Source organism: Musa acuminata, chromosome BXJ1-4 (genome assembly GCF_036884655.1).
Source record: "Musa acuminata AAA Group cultivar baxijiao chromosome BXJ1-4, Cavendish_Baxijiao_AAA, whole genome shotgun sequence".
Classification (NCBI taxonomy): domain Eukaryota; kingdom Viridiplantae; phylum Streptophyta; class Magnoliopsida; order Zingiberales; family Musaceae; genus Musa; species Musa acuminata.
This window is the reverse complement of record NC_088330.1, coordinates 38,220,083-38,241,077: the sequence shown is the minus strand read 5'-3', so window position 1 is coordinate 38,241,077 and position 20,995 is coordinate 38,220,083. Positions and strand designations below refer to the sequence as shown.

At 49.4% G+C, this 20,995-nt stretch overlaps 2 protein-coding genes across 3 annotated transcripts; both read left to right on the top strand.

The window, feature by feature from the left end:
- Positions 1-4,443: 4,443 nt before the first annotated feature.
- LOC135672189 (uncharacterized) lies at positions 4,444-5,892 on the top strand. Its single transcript, XM_065180646.1, has one exon. The coding sequence runs from the start codon at positions 4,444-4,446 to the stop codon at positions 5,890-5,892; it is 1,449 nt and encodes a 482-aa protein (XP_065036718.1).
- An 8,711-nt stretch (positions 5,893-14,603) lies between these two features.
- On the top strand, positions 14,604-17,056 carry LOC135664506 (protein DETOXIFICATION 41-like). Of its 2 annotated transcripts, XM_065177002.1 has the most exons (8): positions 14,607-14,957; positions 15,031-15,575; positions 15,655-15,741; positions 15,826-15,882; positions 15,960-16,198; positions 16,276-16,394; positions 16,479-16,565; positions 16,674-17,056. In XM_065177002.1, the coding sequence occupies exons 1-8, from the start codon at positions 14,652-14,654 to the stop codon at positions 16,743-16,745; spliced, it is 1,512 nt and encodes a 503-aa protein (XP_065033074.1). In that variant the 5' UTR covers positions 14,607-14,651; the 3' UTR covers positions 16,746-17,056. The 2 variants fall into 2 exon arrangements, with proteins under 2 accessions (XP_065033073.1, XP_065033074.1); XM_065177001.1 differs by having other exon boundaries at positions 14,604-14,957; positions 16,276-16,565.
- The last annotated feature ends 3,939 nt before the right edge of the window (positions 17,057-20,995 follow it).

The following is a 20,995-nucleotide window of genomic DNA, read 5'->3' as shown; positions in this document are numbered from 1 at the left end:
ACAGGCGGGCTGACCGCGCTGCTGTGACTACTGATGTGCCTCGGGCATTACGCGACCGAGGAGCGAGGCACAGGCGGGCTGACCGCACTGCTGTGACTACTGATGTGCCTCGGACATTACGCGACCGAGGAGCGAGGCACGGGCGGGCTGACCGCGCTGCTGTGCCTGCTGATGTGCCTCGGGCATTACGCAATCGAGGGGCGAGGCACGGGCGGGCTGACCGCGCTGCTGTGCCTGCTGATGTGCCTCGGGCATTACGCGACCGAGGAGCGAGGCACGGGCGGGCTGACCGCGCTGCTGTGCCTGCTGATGTGCCTCGGGCATTACGTGACCGAGGAGCGAGGCACGGGCGTGCTAACCGCGCTGCTGTGCTTACTGATGTGCCTCGGGCATTATGCGACCGAGGAGCGAGGCACGAGCGGGCTGACCGCGCTGCTGTGACTGCTGATGTGCCTCGGGCATTACGCGACCGAGGGGCGAGGCACGGGCGGGCTGACCGCGCTGCTGTGCCTCAGGCATTACGCGATCGAGGGGCGAGGCACGGGCGGGCTGACCGCGCTGCTGTGCCTGCTGATGTGCCTCGGGCATTACGCGATCGAGGAGCGAGGCACGGGCGAGCTGACCGCGCTGCTGTGTCTGCTGATGTGCCTCGGGCATTACGTGACCGAGGAGCGAGGCACGGGCGGGCTGACCGCGCTGCTATGCCTGTTGATGTGCCTCGGGCATTACGCGACCGAGGAGCGAGGCACGGGCGGGCTGACCACGCTGCCGCGCCTCGGACATTACTTTATCTTGATCGGCGGTTGGTTGTTTAAGTGTGTGCGGGCGGCCAGGCTCGTCGGCCCCGAGGCCACGGCTTAAATAGTTGCCCCCCGCAACATTTTGGCGCTAGAAGGAGGGCTCCGAAATGTTGACTGATCAGCAGATCCACTTTGGCGAACCCACGGCTATGGGGTCGTGCCCGGTTGGGACCCCAGGGGATCATCCCTCGCGGGAGGAGCTCAGAGACGTGCGCCCCGCTGCGACTACGGAGCGATAGTGGCGGCTGTTCAATGACCCGGGCTTGTCGCCGCCCGACGCCTCCGTCGGTCCGCCATCCATTTCGCCCGAGGCCTTTCACGACCTCGCCCACCAAGTGCGGGCACTGGCGAGCATGGTGCAGACCATCATCCCGCTTATCCCTCAGCCGACACCCCCGCATGCCGAATGGCCTTTGCAACAACGGGAGCCCGCCTGTCGGATGCACGCGCCGCTTCCCAGGCTTCCTCCGTCGCCTTAGAACCAAACGGCCCAGCTCGGAGATCTGAAGGCCGGAGGCACGTCCAGTCCCCCCGAGCCCGAGCGGCCGTCCGCGAACCCGACCAACGTCCTCCAAGCCCAGTTGCACCTCTTCAATCAACGTCTTAATGAAGTGCAACAAGAGATGCGCAGGTCGAAAGGGGAGCCCGGGGCGGATGGATACCAAGGGTCCCTGTTCGCGCCCGAAGTTCAGGATCAGGCCATCCCTCCACACTTTCAACTCCCATCCCTGGACACCTACGACGACGACACTGACCCCGCGGATCACGTAGCCGCATTTCGCGCCCAGATGGTGCTATATGGGACTTCCGATGCCTTGATGTGCAGGGCATTCCCAACGACTTTGAGGGGACTGGCCCGTGCGTGGTACGACAACCTCAAAGCTAGAATCATCTCTTCCTTCGACCTGCTCGCCCGGGACTTTGAACTCAACTTCCTCGCCTACGCCCGCCCGAAGCCGTCCGTGGCGTTACTCCTCGGGCTCAACCAAAGGGAGGATGAGTCCCTCTCCCACTTCTTGAACCGTTTTACAATGCAGATCCGAGGGCTCTCGGACGCTCATCCTTCTCTATTAATGCAGGCATTCATGATAGGCTTGCGACCCTCCAGGTTCTTCTGGTCCCTAGTAGAGCGACCCCCCACGACTGTACCCGAGATGCTCCAACGGGCGAGCCAGTTCGTCGTCGCGGAAGCTTGGATGGCCGGGAGACCCGGGGGACACAGGGGGACCAAGCTAGAGCCGCCCCAATAGCAACAACCCGCGACATCCCGGCATAAGTTGGACCGACCCGACCCGCCGATTTCAAGGCCCCCTCTCCCGGTCTTGAATTCGTCCCGAACGGAAATATTCCTTCACATAAGAGAGAAGGGACTCCTCAAAGAACCCTACCCGATGAGTAGTCCCCGAGCGTTGGCGGACCAATCAAAGTACTGTCGCTTCCACCGGCAACGTGGGCACGACACTGAATAGTGTCGAGAATTGAAAAGACAGATCGAGGAACTCATCCGTAGAGGACACCTCGCCCAGTACCTCCGCCTAGACAAGGAACCGTCGCCACGCCCGGAAGGTCCCGTCGAACGACACATCGACGTAATAACCGGAGGCCCCTCATCCGGCGGAGATTCCATGGCCAGAAAGAAGGCGTACGCCCGAGCCGCCTCGGCCGAAGCTTCCAGATACGCACCCGGACCTAGCGTCACCTTCTCGGCCAGGACATATGAGCAGGCCGAGCACGACGATGCGCTCGTGATATCAGCCAGAATCGCCAATGCGCAGGTAAGAAGAATCATGGTCGATATCGGAAGCTCGGCCGACATACTATATTTCGACGCCTTCCAGAAACTCGGCCTATCCAGGGATTGCATGAAGCCGGTATCCTCGGCGCTCACCGGCTTCACCGGCGATTCAATCTCACCACTAGGGGCGATCACTCTGCCCCTCACCATAGGAGCCCCGTCGAGGTCAAAGACGACCATGACCACCTTCTTGATAATCGACCTCCCCGCCGCCTACAACGCCATCCTCGGTCTGACGACCCTCAACAAAATCAGAGCTGTCGTCATGACCTACTACCAAACCGTGAAGTTCCCGACCCACGCCGGGACCGGAGAGATCGCAGGAAGCCCTCGAGAATCCCGGCGCTGCTACCTGACCGCCCTCTCGTTGCCCAAGAAGGCGAGGATCGAGCCACCATTGGCAGACTCCCGGGAAATGCAGAAGCCGGCCCCCCACCTGGAGCCGAAGGCGACCACAGTCGCAGTGCCGCTCCTAGAAGATCGCCCAGAACGGACGATTAGGATCGGGTCAGAACTGCCTGAGCAAGAACGGGGACGACTTGTCGGCCTCCTACAAAAGAACGCTGATATCTTCGCTTGGTCGCCTTCAGACATGGCGGGCGTCGACCCGGAAATCACCTTACATCGCCTCGGTATCTCGCCCGGCGCTCGTTCGGTAAAACAAAAGCTGAGGCGACAAGCCCCGGAACGGCAGGCAGCCGTGCGAGAAGAAGTGACTCGACTCTTGGAGGCAGGCTTCATAAAAGAAGCCGGATACCCACAATGGCTATCCAATGTAGTCCTCATCAAGAAGGCTAATGGAAGCTGGAGGATGTGCGTTGATTACACCAGTCACAACAGTGCATGCCCGAAGGATTGCTATCCTCTACCTAGGGTTGACCAGCTGGTCGACGCCACAGCGGGTCATGCCCGCCTCTCATTTATGGATGCCTTCTCGGGTTATAACCAGATCAGAATGGCGCCCGAAGAACAAGAGCACACAGCCTTTATCACCGATCAGGGGTTTACTTTTACAAAGTCATGCCCTTCGGATTGAAAAATGCCGGGGCGACATATCAGAGGATGGTGAACAAGATGTTCGCCCACTAGATTAGACGAAACATGGAGGTGTACGTCGATGACATGATCGTAAAAAGCCAAGAGGCCGGGGCTCACCTCGCCGACCTGACCGAGGCATTCGCTACGCTCCGCAGGTTCGGCATGCGACTCAACCCCGCAAAATGCGCCTTCGACGTCACATTAGGAAAGTTCTTCGGATTCATTATACACGAAAGAGGAATTGACTCCAACCCAGAGAAGGTCCAAGCGATCATCAATATACAATCGTCTCGGACGATCAAAGACCTGCAGCGCCTTAAAGGAAAACTCGTCGCCATGTCCCGCTTCCTCGCCCAATCAGGTGATCGCTGTTTTCCCTTCTTCAGGGCACTGAAGAACCCGAAAGGTTTCCAATGGACGGCAGAATGCGAGGAAGCCCTCAAGCAAGTGAAACAACACCTAACCAACCTTCCTCGACTCGCCTTGGTCTCCCCCGGCGAGAAACTAAGCATCTACCTGGCGGCCTCCCCGCACGCAGTAAGTTCCGTCCTGATTAAAGAAAGCTCCGGCGACCAGCTCCTGGTCTACTATGTCAGCCACGTCCTCAATGGTCCCGAGGAACGATACCCACCAATCGAGAAGCTAGCGCTCGTGCTCGTGTTGTCCGCCGGGAAGCTACGCCCTTATTTCCAGGCTCACCCGGTGGAAGTAATTACGGACCAGCCACTCCGATAGGTCTTGTCTAAGTTTGATGTTGCAGGACGACTTCTCAAATGGGCGGTAGAGCTCGGCGAACACGACATTCGATACATGCCCAGGACAGCTATTAAAGCCCAGTCCGTGGCCGAGTTCATCGTAGAGTTAACCCAGATCAGGAGCGAGAGCCTCAGACAACCTCCCGAGGCCTGGGTCCTGCACGTCGACGGATCAGCCAACTCGAGAGGTGCTGGCGCAGGATTGGTACTCCGAGCTCCCGACGGGCGATCGTTCGAGCGTTCCCTTCGCTTCGGATTCCGTGCCACTAACAACGAGGCGGAATACGAGGCGCTTCTAGCAGGACTCAGATTGGCCCTCAAGATGCAGGTGGTCGCCCTCCACGTCCTCACTGACTCCCAGCTGGTGGCCGAGCAACTCAGCGGGGGATACGAGGCCCGTGACCCAACTATGGCGAAATACTTGGCACAGGTAAAAAGCCTGACCGCAAAGTTCCTTCATTTTACATTATCTAATGTCCCGAGGGGAGAGAACGAGCGCGCCGACGCGCTAGCTAAGCTGGCCTCAAAGTCTGCCCCTGAAGTCGGGCCCAAGGTCGAGGAGTTACCCGCTCGCACCATCGAGATCGCTGCCACAGCTACGAGTAGCGCGTCCACCACCTGGGTACAAGAGCTGCTAGGCTTTAAGCGGGACGAAATTCTCCCGCCCGACGAAGCATCAGTTCGGCGCCTACGTCGCACACATGCATGGTATACTGAGGTGGATGGGCGGCTCTACAAGCGGTCTTTTTCCTACCCCCTCCTACGATGCTTAGAGCCCGACGAAGCTAAGACCGTCCTGGTAGAGATACATGAAGGAGTCTGCGGAGAGCACATCGGCGGACGGACCCAAGCACATAAAGTATTTCGCCAAGGCTACTACTGGCCGACCATGTGTCGGGACGCAAGAACGCATGTGCAGCGATGTACCTCATGTCAAGAACATGCCCGCATGCCACGGCTGCCCGCAGTCCCGCTAACTCTCATCGACTGCGCATGGCCGTTTGCGCAATGGGGTTTAGACCTCCTCGGACCCTTCCCCCCAGCCTTAGGACAGCGGAGGTACATCGTTGTCGGCGTAGATTACTTCACAAAATGGGTCGAGGCCGAACCGTTGGTGACGATTAGCGAACGGCAAATAGAAAAGTTCATATGGAAGAATTTGATTACTCGGTTCGGCCTCCCAAAAACCATCATCACGGATAATGGGCCCCAGTTCGCCAGTCAGAGATTTCGAGAGTTCTGCGCAAACCATGGAATCCACCTGAAGTACAGCTCGGTCGCTCATCCCCAGACAAACGGGCTGACGGAGCTGACCAACCGGTCCATCCTAGATGGGCTCAAAAGAAGAGTATCCGCGGCTCGGACGGCTTGGACGGACGAACTCCCGAGCGTGCTATGGGCGCTACGCACCACTCCGAAAACCGCAACTGGGGAGTCCCCCTACAGCCTCACGTTCGGGACTGAAACTGTACTCCCCCCCGAGGAAGCAATCGCCACCCTCTGATCAAAGAGATATGACGAGGAAGCCTCGGACGAAGGACTTCGAGCCGCCCTCGACCTGCTTGAAGAGCGGCGTGCCGACGCGCACGTAAGAGCCCTTTCTTATAAGAGAGCAGTTGCAAGGGTTTACAACCGAAAGGTGCGACCCTGACCCATCAAACTAGGCGACCTGGTCTTACGAAGGACCGAGGTCAGCAACCCGACCCGAGCAAAAGGCAAGTTGACCCCTAGTTGGGAAGGCCCCTACTGGGTGACTGAAGTCATTGGAGCCGGCGCGTTCCGACTCAGCACGATGATGGGTCATTCCCTGCCAAGGACTTGGAACATCCAAAATCTCAAAAAGTTCTTCCCATGAGTAAAGACTCGTCACAAAGAATTGCACGAAGGCACAGACAATCAACCGAGAAGAAGAAGGAGATCATGTTTATTCAAAAACAAAGGAGGGTGTTACAAAAATGAAGCAAAAAGTACAAGGGACGTTAATCCCCTGGGGCGTCTGGGCTGTCGACGCCCAGATCCTCAGGGAAGGAACCAAAGGGGTCCTCCACGACCTCCAAGTCAGGGTAGCACGCCTTAAAACGGGCGAGGGCAACACGATACCCGTACTCGTATGAGACCCGCCCGGTCCGAACAAGACCCAGCTGAAAACCCGAAGAACCCTTGTAGTCCTCGATCAGCCTCTTGTCCTTCTTCGGCCTTTGGCGGATCTCGGCCTCCAAGGCCTCGGAGGCCCCCCGCGCCTCGGCTCGCGACTCCTCGAGGCGTCGGATCATCTCAAGAGAGTCTGCCCTCGCCGAGCGAGCCTCAGCCATCGATGCCCTCAAGTGAGTCTGGAGCTCCGCATTACGCTCCTCAGACGCGCCTACGACTCCGCAAGCCGCTTTGCAGACGCCTGGAGCTCAGATCTAATCCGAGCCACCTCTGCCTCCAAGTCGGAGATGCGCTGCTCGGCCGCCACGACCGCCTCAGGACCTGCTCCGGCCCGAGCCTTGTCCGCCTGCCGTCGGAGCTCGGCGTTGCAGCTGCTTAGGGCGGCGATGACTCGCCCTGCGTCTCGAACGCGGCCCATCAAAGCGGCGGCATAATGGTTGCCCTAAAGAAAAGGCATGGTCAAGGTCAAAGCCAAGTCCGCCCAAAAACAGGTAAACGGGGGGACGAAACGGCACTTACCCACAGCAGTGACTTAGCAGACTTGCTAAGCAAAGCGTCGGAAGGAAGGGAGTGCAGATCCCGAGCTATGTCGGGATGAAGCCCCCCTCGGACAAATCTGGCCGTGCTGTCCCCGTCGGCCCACACCCGGGCACCCCGGGTGAGATCGTCCCACCGGGCCACCAGCGGGTCAGTGGCCGCACCACGCGGGAGAGCGCCCACCTCCCGCGCCAAATAAGGCTCATCCTCCCTCAATGGAAGACAAAGGAGCTCATGGATGGAAGGCTGGCGAGACGCCTCTACTGCCGCGCCCCCGCTCGTGCCGGCCTCGCCTCCCCCGAGGCCCCCTTTGGCGCCTTCTACCACCGGCGCCACGGCTACTCCCGTCGCCAGAACTGCGACCACTTTAAGACCTTCGCTCGATGGCGCCCTCGCCATCTTCCGAGACCGGCCGGCCTCGACGTCCACGGGGGCTTCCCTCGTACCCACCTTGGTGAAGGAAGGCGAACGGCCCGACGTGGCCGGGGTCTTTCCCCCACGTAGGGCCTCGAGAAGCACCATCTCTGCTAAGAAAGGTCGGAACGACTGTCGTTTAAGGCCCGCCTCCACCAACCACCACTCAGACATACTCCGGATGGCTCGGGAGGCCGGGAGGATCTCTCTAAGCCTCAGAAGCCCTCGGCGCTCCTCGTCATCCAAGACCGGGGCTGTGTTGTCTATCACACGCGCCCCCCAGCGGACACCGAACCCCCAGTCTTCCGAGCGGCTGACAAAAAAGAAGCGATCCTTCCACCCCTTGTTGCTGGAAGGGGCCCCACTCACTCTGAAACCCGCTTGAGCAAACGGATAGTAACCCCCTGACCCCTTAGAAAGACGAAAATAGGAAAAGAAGAGAGCACGGGTCGGGGCTATGTTGGCATAGTGGCACTCCCCAAAAAATGCCACCAAATAGCGCCATGAGTTCGGCGCCACTTGAGACGGGGAGATACGCCACAAAGAAAGACAGGAGACTATGACGGGGTGTAGGGGGAGGCGTAGCCCGGCCTCGAAGGCGCCGAGGGTGAGGGCGAAGCCCCTAGGAATCGGGTCGTATGCTTGCTGGCCAGGCTCAGGAGCAAGAAGGACGAACTCCTCTGGGATGACATAGCGATCCCAGAGGAGTTTCAACGACGACTCACCCACAGTGGAGTCATGGTCGTGAGGCCACATCAAGGCCTCAAGAGCCCGGGCCGCCTTCTCGTCCGATGACGAGGTGGAATTCGACGAAGTCGTCGTTCCCCTGGCTTTCGACAAAGGAGAAGACGAACGGGAAGAAGGGGGCACCATTCTTACTGACCTTTGGCGAGAAAAGGAGCGATTAGCACGAGCAAGACGAGGAAGTGCGGAGTAATCCGAAGCAAAAGATGGGAAGGGATCCTTTCATCCCCCCCCCCCCCCCCCCCCCCCCCCCCCCCCTCCCCTCAGCGGGTAGCCTCACGCCACTTATGGGCAGGCCGCGTCCCAACAAAGCGGTAACACTTCCCCTCCCGAAGTATGCTACGGAGGCGGAAAGCATCACCTCGCCATAAATGCAGCCTGACATGGCAGACAGCTGCAGCACTTCAAGAAGTGGGAGAGGGACTCATCCTCCCTTTGGTTGCGCCTGAGGAGTAATGCCACGGACGGCTTCGGGCGGGCGTAGGCGAGGAAGTTGAGTTCAAAGTCCCGGGCGAGCTGGTCGAAGGAAGAGATGGTTCTAGCTTTGAGGTTGTCGTACCACGCGCGTGCCGGTCCACTCAAAGTCGTTGGGAATGCCCTGCACATCAAGGCATCGGAAGTCCCATATAGCGCCATCTGGGCGCGAAATGCGGCTACGTGATCCGCGGGGTCAGTGTCGCCGTCGTAGGTGTCAAGGGATGGGAGTCGAAAGTGTGGAGGGATGGCCTGATCTTGAACTTCGGGCGCGAACGGGGACCATTGGTATCCATCCGCCCCGGGCTCCCCTTTCGACCTGCGCATCTCTTGTTGCACTTCATTAAGACGTTGATTGAAGAGGTGCAACTGGGCTTGGAGGACGTTGGTCGGGTTCGCGGACGGTCGCTCGGGCTCGGGGGGACTGGATGTGCCTCCGGCCTGCCGATCTCCGAGCAGGGCCGTTTGGTTCTGAGGCGACGGAGGAAGCCCGGGAAGCGGCGCGTGCATCCGACGGGCGGGCTCCCGTTGTTGCAAAGGCCGGTCGACATGCGGGGGTGTCGGCTGAGGGATGAGCGGGACGATGGTCTGCACCAATCTCGCCAGTGCCCGCACTTGATGGGCGAGGTCGTGAAAGGCCTCGGGCGAAATGGATGGTGGACCGACGGGGGCGTCGGGCGACGACAAGCCCGGGTCATTGAACAGCCACCAATATCGCTCCGTAGTCGCAGCGGGGCGCTCGTCTCTGAGCTCCTCCCGCGAGAGATGATCCCCTGGGGTCCCGACCGGGCGCGACCCCATAGCTGTGGGTTCGCCAAAGTGGATCTACTGATCAGTCAACATTCCGGACCCCTCCTTCTAGCGCCAAAATGTTGCGGGGGGCAACTGTTTAAGCCGTGGCCTCGGGGCCGACGAGCCTGGCCGGCCGCGCACACTTAAACAACCAACCGCCGATCAAGATAAAGTAATATCCGAGGCACGGCAGCGCGGTCAGCCCGCTCGTGCCTCACTCCTCGGTCGCGTAATGCCCGAGGCACATCAGCAGGCACAGCAGCGCGGTCAGCCCGCCCGTGCCTCGCTCGTCGGTCGCGTAATGCTCGAGGCACATCAGCAGGCACAACAGCGCGGTCAGCCCGCCCGTGCCTCGCTCGTCGGTCGCGTAATGCCCGAGGCACATCAACAGGCACAGCAGCGCGGTCAGCCCGCCCGTGCCTCGCTCCTCGGTCGCATAATGCCCGAGGCACAGCAGCGCGGTCAGCTCGCCCGTGCCTCTCCCCTCGATCGCGTAATGCCCGAGGCACATCAGCAGGCACAACAGTGCGGTCAGCCCGCCCGTGCCTCACTCCTCGGTCGCGTAATGCCCGAGGCACAGCAGCGCGGTCAGCCCGCCTGTGCCTCGCTCCTCGGTCGCGTAATGCCCGAGGCGCTTCAACGCGGTCAGCCCGCTTGTGCCTCGCTCCTCGGTCGCGTAATACCCGAGGCGCTTCAGCGCGGTTAGCCCGCCCGTGTCACGCTCCTCGGCCGCGTAATGCCCGAGACCCCGCCTGCATAAAATGAGCCCGACCTCATGTCGCCCTTATGAGCTCGACCTCAGGTCGTCGGAGATCGCTTCAACACCAAGAGACACAGCTATGCCTCGAGCTCCCTCCCCCGCCCGTCACAACCGACGCATAGCTTCTTTCGAGGGGGAAATATGATAGGGGAAATAATAGCAACATGATGTGCCAGGACAATGGTCCCACCTGGACGCCACGCTGCCCGATGAGGAGGGTAACGACGCTGACTTGACCCGCGCTGACGACACCCACTGTCGAGCAGCAACTTCCACCCCCGCACGCTTGACCACAACAAGACAGGACAACTACCGACCCCCGCCCATACCTTGCGGTGATCTGATCCCCCACGCAATGCCAACGACCGTGTCAGACGCCATCAGAGGTACGACCCTGCTCCTACGAACAACCACATCAGGTAACATCAAACCTCGTCTATAAATACTCATGAGCTCTAAACAAAAGGGGAGGACATTTTTCCCTCTTCTAAAAGCCCTCTAGACTGCTAACTTGATTGTCGGAGGGGTCGGGCCGAGTTCCCGACCCGACCTATGTGCAGGTGCTAGACCGGGCCTCCTCTTCCCGACGCTGCAGCGAAGTTTCCCACCCGGTGCAACGTCCCGACAGACCACTGTGACCAGCCACCGAGAGGCCTTGAAGGACGTCGATCAAGATCCTCGACATCTGGACCCCCGAACCGAGTCGCGTCGGCCCGAGGCCACGGCTTAAACAGTTGCCCCCCGTAACAGATTATATCACCTTAATATAATACAGTTGAAGAAGACAGATGGGACCTGTGAATAGAATCATAGTACTCCAATCAATAATTTATGAAGGATCAGCACAACCTATATTGTGGTAATGCCAAACTTATGCTAATTATAATATACTAATACAAGTTAGATAAACAAAAATTCATCAATTATGTTGATAGTTTTGATTTAAAAAAAAAAACTTAATGTAGTCTACTGAACATAGTGGCTTGGTGTTCTTTCTATCAACATTCATGGTCTATACATCAATCATTTTGTTAATACTTACTACCCCCATATTTGATCTCAGTTTAGTTGATTGTATGTATATATTATTCTTGTGAAACTCAAAATATTGTAGATATCACAATTTGTTTTCCACCATTAGCAGAACAACATTAAAATTCTAGCTAATATTAACATTTCTATTACCATCGGAAGTTAGTAATTATCATAATAATCCATTTTTTTTTAATATATGTGAAAGGTTCAAATTACATCTAGCTGAGATGTTGTATTGAAAATGATCAATTAGCAATTCAACATTTATAGGATGTTAATGTAATATTTGTTAGGAACTGGGGTCGGCACTAAGAGGGCGGGGTGAATTAATGCAGCGATAAAATAACATCAATTTAAAATTTTGTTTCGATTAAATCTATTTCAACGAAAAACTGTTTCGTAAGGGTAATAACTTTGAAAGCATACGTAAGAGAGTAGTGGATGTAAAGAGCAAGTAAGAAGGTTCGCAGTAAATTGCTCGAAGAAATGCAAACCAGATTTTAGAGTTGTTCGATCGTCGTGACCTATATTCACTTCGCTAATTCCTGTTCTGTCGAGGCCACCGGTACCCACTATAGATCTTCTTTTAATATGCGAAGATCAACCTCCTTCTTACACTCCTTTTCTCTTTTTACTGGATTTAGGAGACAACCCTTACAAGTACACACTCCTCCTAAACAGAATTCTAAACTTAAACTATAGGAGGGGATTTCTCTAGTGATTGCAACAGCGTTTTCTCACTTTTAAATACTCTGTGCTTGTGTGTGTTAACCAAGGATGAGAGGGATATTTATAGGTTTCAGGTTGATTCAAACTTGGAGCCTAAAAATATCTCATCCCGAGTTTCCTAGGTCCGGGCGGTACCACCGCTAGTGTCAATCTGACACTGACACTACACTGGGTGGTACCACCACTTGGAAGGCTGTGCTGGGCAGTACCACCACCTACAGCCTCTCGGAGGCTGTGTCTTGGCAATATCACTTCCCAGACCGACAGTACCACTGCCTGACATAATCTCGGAGATTATGCCACGATGGTGCCACCTCTTGGGTCACTGTTTGGGCCTCTCATTGGGGGCCCAACACAGTCCATATATGAGCCCAACTGGCCTATAATTGGGTTGGCCTAATTCCAAACCCAATTACATGCTAACTACGAAATCTAAGATATACTTAAGCTAAACAAGTCCATAAGTCTTGGTTTCTTCCGGCGAGCTTCCGGTGAACTTCCGATGATCTCTCAGCAATATTCCAGCGGACTCCCAGCAATCTCCTGGACTTCACGAAGATCTTCTCGGCTAGTTCCGATAGAACTTCTGACGAACGTTTGGACTTTCGACGAACTCTCGAACTCCCAACGAAATCGCGTCCTTGACTCCGGAACTTCATTTTGTTTTATGTCTTGCTATCGTAGTTAATCATGCACATGTAAAATACACTTCGATCTAGACAATTATTACTAAGCTTGAATCATGTTGTCCGGCATATCATTGGTCCATCGAAGCTTCGTCCGATTCTTTGACACATCATCATCTCTTGCGGCCTATTGCCCAATCGGCCAGTTGAGTCCGCAACTTCGATATCCTTGGCGCAATATCCACTTTTCTTGGCTTGAAGCCTTCTGTCGATACATCGACCGATCCTCCGGCCCGACGTCCAATCTTCTGACATGTTTTCCTCTGGCCCAACATGATTCTTCTTACTTTAATTGTCTCATCCTGATCGAATCATCCCGCGTTACTCAAAACGCAGATTAAATCATAAACACTCATCAATTGGTTTCATCATCAAAATCCGATATTCAACAATATTTAAATTCTAAAAGTATCATGTAATTTTATCTAAAATTATAAGATTGTGAAAAAAAATTAGCGAGAAACTAATATGATTTATATTTTTATAATGTAAATTTTTTTATTTATATTAAAAGATTATTTTTATATTTATTTATTATATATTTGGGCCATATACATTTTTTTTATAAGATTACATACATACATTCATTTATTTTATTTTATTTATTATTAATTTGAATAAACAAAACATATTCACTTTGAATAAATATTAAGAATATTAAAAGGGTAAATTTGTTAAAAACATTCGATAAACATTTGAAATATAAATATTATGAAATAAAACTTACATTAATGCATATTTAAAATATATTTTTTCTATTATTTATCAAGCATATTCGGAACGTAAATATATTCTCAAACATAACTTTTGTATCATATAAGAAGAATTTACATCGATCCTAGAATCTCAAGATCAATAATCGATGCTATTTAAGTCATATATCTCAAACATAATCTATAATGTTTAGAACATTAACAAACAACTATTCTTGTAATTTCCACTGTTCGTAAAAAAAAAAGTGTAAAAGCAATAACGCATGATATATGATTTATCCTTAAACCAATAAGCCAAGCAATTGAGCCTAATCTAAAATGTCACAAAAGAATGCATAAAAAAACTTATAATTAATTCTGTGTTATCGATCAATCAAAACATATTTTGCATCATTCAAACTACTTGTTTGGACATCAACTTGCTCCATATGTCAGCATATTTAAATATATTAGCTTTTATTGTAAGTTTTCTTTAGATAATAAAAATCATGATTAGTGGAACTAATCTCTGAATTGAACCCTCCATTATATATTACAAATATTAGGAAAACATAAACAATATAAAGGGGACTTTAGATATTTATTTATCCTTGCAAAATTAGGAAATAACATATTTTCTCTTGAAATTTTAATACATCAGATAGAGAGGAATGATACAAACATCTGCAAGTAACGAGGTATATAAATACATACATATTGCCAAATATAAACGGATGTTCCAAATAAATCCCCTGGATTTCTACTGCAATATCAGAAATACATATCGATCCGGCTCGAGTCAAACAGGAAACGGAATTGACTAAACCCAGTCAGGTCTTGCTCGATTTTGACTAAACCCAGTCAAAAAGTCAAACTTGGTCCATTGATCTCAGGTCCACCAATGTCTAGTAGAAACACAGCACAAAGATCCCATTTGGGTCCAGTCCAACAAGATCTGGACCTAGATTTTGTTCTCCGCTTCACTCAGTGAATAGATCCTCCCGAGAACAATGCTGGTAGCTGGGGGAACCATGCCCTTCATCTAACCTTCCCTTACCGGAGAATCCAAGTGTGTCGTTGCAGATGCCAACGAACAGATCAAGAATGTTAGCTCCAGAAAAGGCAGTGAGCGCTTCAGCTGCTGTGACTCACTAGTGAGTTCATGGCTTCATGGCACGCAGTGATGCCTCTTTAAAGCCTTGAGGTGGCGGTGAGAGGTGAGAGGTGAGAGGTGTGAGGGAGGACGGAGATGGCGGAGAACGGGGTATACGGAGAAAGAGGAAGCCTCGCGCCGCTGCTCGACATCGACGAGTCGTCGCGGGTGTCGGAGGAGCTGCTGGAGTGGGAGCCGGTGCCGTGCAACGCGCGATGGCGGCTGGCGGTGTGGGAGTCCAAGAACCTGTGGCGTCTCTCCTGGGCCTCCATCGTCATCCAGCTCTTCAACTTCATGCTCAGCCTCGTCACCCAGATGTTCGTCGGCCACCTTGGGTCCCTCGACCTCGCCGGCGCCTCCATCATCAACGTCGGCATCCAAGGACTCGCCTTCGGGATCATGGTAAACCCTTTCCCTCTCAACCTCTCGGCCCACCTCACACCACCAGGATTCACCGGCTCAATCTGTTGTTTAGCTCGGGATGGCGAGCGCGGTGCAAACAGTCTGCGGCCAAGCATTCGGCGCCAAGAAGTACCGAGCCATGGGCGTCATCTGCCAGCGAGCCCTGGTGCTCCACCTCGTCGCCGCCATCCTCCTCAGCTTCATCTACTGGTTCTCCGGCCCGATCTTACGCGCCATCGGCCAGTCGGACTCGATAGCCAAGGTGGGGCAGCTCTACGCCCGCGGCCTGCTCCCGCAGCTCATCGCCTTCGCCCTCTACTGCCCCATGCAGCGTTTCCTCCAGGCTCAGAACATCGTCAACCCCATGGCCTACATCGCCGTGGGCGTCCTCCTCTTCCATATCCTCATCTCTTGGCTGGCCGTCTTCGTGCTCGACTTCGGCCTCCTCGGTGCTTCCCTCACCCTCTCCATCTCCTGGTGGGTGCTCGTGTTGGTCACATGGAGCTACATACTCTTCAGCCCTTCTTGCAAGGAGACATGGACTGGGCTCTCCATGAAGGCCTTCCGAGGACTTTGGCCCTACCTCAAGCTTACTATTTCATCAGCCATCATGCTGGTGTAAGCTTTCTCCTTCCTCCCTTTCTCTCTGCGTCATGATGAAGCTTCTAATAGTGGGACAGTTACTGACTGCATGCAGCTTGGAAGTTTGGTACATCCAAGGGCTTGTGCTCATCACAGGCTACCTGCCAAGTCCAGAGATTTCACTCGATGCCATTTCCATATGGTAACGATCACAAGCCACTTCTTCTTTCACAACCATGAAATCAATCAAACCTCATCTTAACCTGTTTATGTGGTGCTACTTCAGTGTCAATTACTGGAACTGGGACTTCATGATCATGCTGGGGTTAAGCAATGCAGCCAGGTTAGTGATCCAACAGCAAACACTAGTCGAACACATGCGCCCTTGAATCGAAAGTTACAATCCATCGCATCTTGCAGCGTTCGGATCGGCAACGAGCTCGGTGCTGCTCATCCGAGAGTCGCCAAGTTCGCCGTCATCGTCGTCGTCACCACCAGCCTCATCATCAGCTTGTTCGTCAGCGTGCTGGTCATGTTACTCCGCACTCCCTTGAGCAAGCTCTACACCAACAGCACTGATGTCATAAAGGCAGTCATCAACCTAACACCCCTGCTTGCAATCTCGATCTTCTTGAATGGAGTTCAACCCATCCTCTCAGGTACGTATTCTCGCTCATGGCAAACACCTTTGACTCCAACCAACACCAAGAACATGGCACGTATATGATCTTTTCAGGAGTTGCTATTGGGAGCGGATGGCAAGCCATAGTTGCCTATGTGAATGTGGGGGCTTATTATCTTGTGGGACTTCCCATTGGATGTGTTCTTGGATTCAAGACCAATCTAGGAGCTGCTGTAAGCGCCGTCTCCGCATACCGTGACATCATTTCTCGAGGCACATGCTTGTTAATGTCAATCTTTGTTCCTTCTTTTTCTCAGGGAATATGGTGGGGTTTGATCATCGGAGTCTTTGTTCAGACAGTGACTCTCATTGTCATCACTGCCAGGACAAACTGGAACGATGAGGTAAGAAGACTCTGCTCCTCCTCCTCCTCCATCATCATCTTCTTCATTAAGTTGAGGCCTCAGCATCAACTGGTACAAGAAGGATTCCTTCATGGTGGTTCTTCGCAGGTCGATAAAGCGATCGAACGCTTGAAGCACACCGCAGCTGAAGACACACTTGCTATTACCGACATCGAATGAACGATCGGTCTGTTGTTGTGAGTTGTGGACGACACAGTTTTGTTGCTCTGTCCTGTAATAAGTCACAGCGCTAGTCATCTTTCTGTTGTAGCCAATTTTCATCGGGGAAGAAATCAGTACCGAAACCAAATCGCATGCTCAAAAGGTTACATGGAAGCCAAAAAATCCAACTCTGGCATTATTGATCGTAGTTTGGATGTGCCTTTTTGTCAAGCTATATCAAAATAATGTTGGGGATAGAGACAGAAGATGATTATTATGTACAATTTTGGCATTGCCTAAGATTCTGAGACAGACTTTTCTTCAGAAAATTGGATCGAACTTCTTGATCTAAAACCAGTTCAAACAGAGGATCTTATCATGTTCAAGCTGTGGTTTTCCTCCGAAAATTCAACAGTGTACTTCTATCCAATCCAACAACAGGATTGCTAGTTTGACCAGCACCAAATTATGTGTTTTTGAGTTTTGATTAGATCATTTGTCACCTAATTCTATCAAATCGCTTACTTTCTGATTCGATGGTATGCTCTCTCTGCCGTGAAGAAAGAAGCCACAAGAAATGCAAGCGATGAGCCAAAAGATGAGCAATAAGAAGAAGCTTTTATAACATACTAAAAAACAGAGCACAAAAGGACATCACATATTCTCCAAAATCCCGCTGTTACTGCACTCATCAGTTCATGAGGAAATGATGGTGTCGGATCAAGAATGACTTCTCCCCATGCATACGTATCGAAGGTCCGCGATCGAGCGCGGTCGAGAGACCATCAGCAACCTCCTTGTCCTCCTCCATTATCGTGTCCAGAATTCTTGCTACCTTCTGCCTCGCCACCGACACAAACAGCGGTGGCGCCACCGTCGCATACCGAGAAGGCTGGGCTTTGGCCATCGGTCTCGCAGTTGAAGAGGAAGACGAAGAGGTAGAAGTACTGTGAATTGGAAACAGATGAAGATATCACCAATATATAGACCATGATTAGGAAGGCAGATATAGTATCGCTGACAATTCTTCTCATGCTGTCATCTTCATTGCAGCCGCCACCGCCAACTTTTTTTAGTAATTGTGTGGATTGACGTGTGCCACAAGAAGGTGGGCAGCTTATCTTCCAGTGATTGGATCATATCACAATGTTTAACTTGTCGTTCATATGGATTGTGTGCAGATGTGATCAGATCAACTGTCACACGAAAGCATGCATGTCACAGAAGTGAGTGTTGCTTTCGAGTGCTTCCCATGGAGGAGAACTTGTGGTTTCAGGTGGTAGTACTATTGCAGTGTCGTGCTTCCAAGGTCAAGGTGATGTGTCCTCCTTTGAAAGATAATATCTTTAGCATTGAGTTGAGAAATCTTTTTTATGTCCTCTCAAACACATCAAACTCGAGTCATCCCCCACTTTTTAGATCTCCATTGAAAGCACCAAAAGGAATAAGATATCTCGAGCATGGATATTATTGGCTGCAAAGAACCAAAAGGTTAAGATATTTAGATGCTTATCTCTCATTCAAATGAGAGCGATTGACATTGTCAAGATTTAAAAGAATGTCTTTAGAAAGATTTTAGATTATTATCTTTTAAATAAGTTAATTAGATAGAGTCTTAGATCCATCAAAGTTTAAATATTTTGGCATATAAGAATGAAGTCAAAAGTAGTTCAATAAATATATTTTTTATTATGATGAAAATAAAAAAATGTTAAAAATGTACGGATCCACCAACACAAACTTACGTCATATTTCGAGATATCATGCTTGGTGAAGTTTCTTCTTATTATCCTTCATAAATAATTTTTTTATAAATAACAATCATAAAAATGAAAGTGATATATATTCAAAATGTGTGGATTGATTTCTTTTGTCATCCAGTTCTTCAATAAATTTTGACTTATCTTCTTCCTCATCTATATCTATTTTTTTTTATCATCAATGGTCGAGCAAAGTAGTAAGAGAAATAATAATGTTTACAAAGGAAAAATTTTAATATTAAAAAATAAAAAATAATAATTATCAAATCAATATGTTAGAAAGATAGTAATAATATATGTCATTATTATTATTTTTTGAATCAATTGATGATCTTGAGATTATTTATTTTGATGAATTCAAAGGTGCTAAGGAGTGGGATATTGCTATAGTTGAAGAAATGAAGGCTCATTATAAAAATGAAACTTGGGATCTTATGCCAAGACTTATAAATGTGGATCTAAATATTTGTAAATGAGTTTATAATGTGAAACGTAAGTTAGACAAAGGTATAAATCGCTATAAGACAAGAGTTATTGTAAGAGAGTTTTTAAAAAAATATAAAGAAGATTACAAGAAAATCTTTAGTCCTATGGCTAAGATAACATCTATTAAAATAACAATTACTCTAGTAGTTAATCTTAAATGAAAGTCTTAACAACTTGATGTGAAGAATATCGTTCTATATGGTGAAATTGACAAGGATATTTATATGAACAACTACTAGGGTATATTTTAATTTTCAAACTAAATTATGTTTACAAACTCAAGAAGTCCCACTATGGGTTAAAGCAAGCTCCTAGCGTAAAGTATGACAAAATTACTCAATACTTATATTTTCACGATTATTTTTCTTCTTATTTAGATCTTAGTTTATTTATTAAAAAGCAAGAAAGTCTATATTGTTGTTCTTCTACATGTGCATGATATAATCATCATTAGTAATGACGAAATAAAGATATCAAAGCTTCATGATGATCTTTCTCTTTGGTTTGAATTGAGAGCTTAATATTTTTCTTAATTTGAAGATGATAAATATAAAAGTATATATATTTATCTTTTAAACAAGCTATGTAAAGAAAGTTATTGAAAGGTTTGGAATTAACAAAAAGTAAGAGGATTTCTACTCCAATTTGATGCAAATATAAAGCTAAGCTATAATTATCAAGGTTTTTTTTTACGCTAGATATTTTTATGCTCTTATTGATAGTCTCATATACTTAACAATTATAAAACTAGATATTGCATTAGTCTTGTAAGTTATTTTAAGCAATCTCCAAGGAAACCATATCTTAATATAGCAAAAAGAATTTTAAAATATATGAATTCAATCCTTAATTTGAGATTATTTTATAAGAAGGACATAGATATTATATTGTATGGTTATTCTTGTATCTCATGGTGTAGTAAGAAATAATAATTTATCCTTTTTTTTATAATCAAAATAGAATATAAGGCTTCATCACTTACTGCTAAGAATGTAAATGGTTAAGACATTTAACCGAGGATGTTTGCTATCAAATTAACAAATCGATTATTTCGCATTGTGATAATCAAGTTACTTTAAAATTAACTATAAATCTAATTTATCATGCAAGATCTAAGAATATTAAAATTAAATATCATTTCATTCTAAAAAAAGATGCTTTAAGAAGTAATTGAGGTTATGGAGATCAAAGAGTAAAGACAGTGTCGTGTATATCTTTACCAAATCTCTTTCCAAAGGATGGTGTGAATTTCTTCAAAGTAAGATGAGACATATCTCCAAAAATATACCTTAAGGGGGAGTGTTAAAATTTAAAGTATATCTTTTGGAAGATCTTAGATTATTATCTTTTAAATAAGTTGATTAGACAAAGTTTTAGAGATAAAAGGTCTCTTGATTCAAATTGTTATTCTACACCTATAAATAAATGACATCGACATATATAAATTCATCTAAGCTTAGGTGTTTAGGCTTACAGGTCTTAGGTCGAAGACTAGTTCAAGATCCTATCAATGTTTTTTTAAATAAAAAAATTAATACAATTTTTTTGTTTCTTTTTTGATCTGAGATTAATAGTGTATTATTATCTATTTGAAAAAGAATTGATAAAATAATATAATTAAACATTTTATAAAGATAAAAATGTTTTTTTAATTAAAAAATACACATCTGTTGGAATAAAGATCAGCCATTAACATACTGATAATATAAACAAAGATTATTTGCTCTACAAGAAGTTTAGGCGCTAAAAATTTGTGTTGTCATGTGAAAACGATGGAATAAAGGACATGCTCTTTAGTGTCTGTGATTGGAAGATGTGCATCAAATGGGTATGGATAACGAAAGCAACATCTTCAATCTTGAAACTTTTGTGACATTTGGATGTCAGCTTTCTCAAAACAATTACATTAAATTATTTTATGAGGAAGACTACGAGCAACTCGACATGAGATCTTATCCTCTTCAACTAATGTCCAAGAGATGTCCCATTGTTTACGGCATGTCCTCAATCTCTATAACACAA

Excerpts from the sequence above, each read along its gene's own strand:
- LOC135672189 (XM_065180646.1), top strand. The coding sequence starts at position 4,444 with ATGCCCAGGACAGCTATTAAAGCCCAGTCCGTGGCCGAGTTCATCGTA.
- LOC135664506 (XM_065177001.1), top strand. The coding sequence starts at position 14,652 with ATGGCGGAGAACGGGGTATACGGAGAAAGAGGAAGCCTCGCGCCGCTG. Across the intron at positions 16,199-16,275 it reads AGTTCAACCCATCCTCTCAG|GAGTTGCTATTGGGAGCGGA; the intron begins GTACGTATTCTC and ends TGATCTTTTCAG. Across the intron at positions 16,566-16,673 it reads GGACAAACTGGAACGATGAG|GTCGATAAAGCGATCGAACG; the intron begins GTAAGAAGACTC and ends GGTTCTTCGCAG.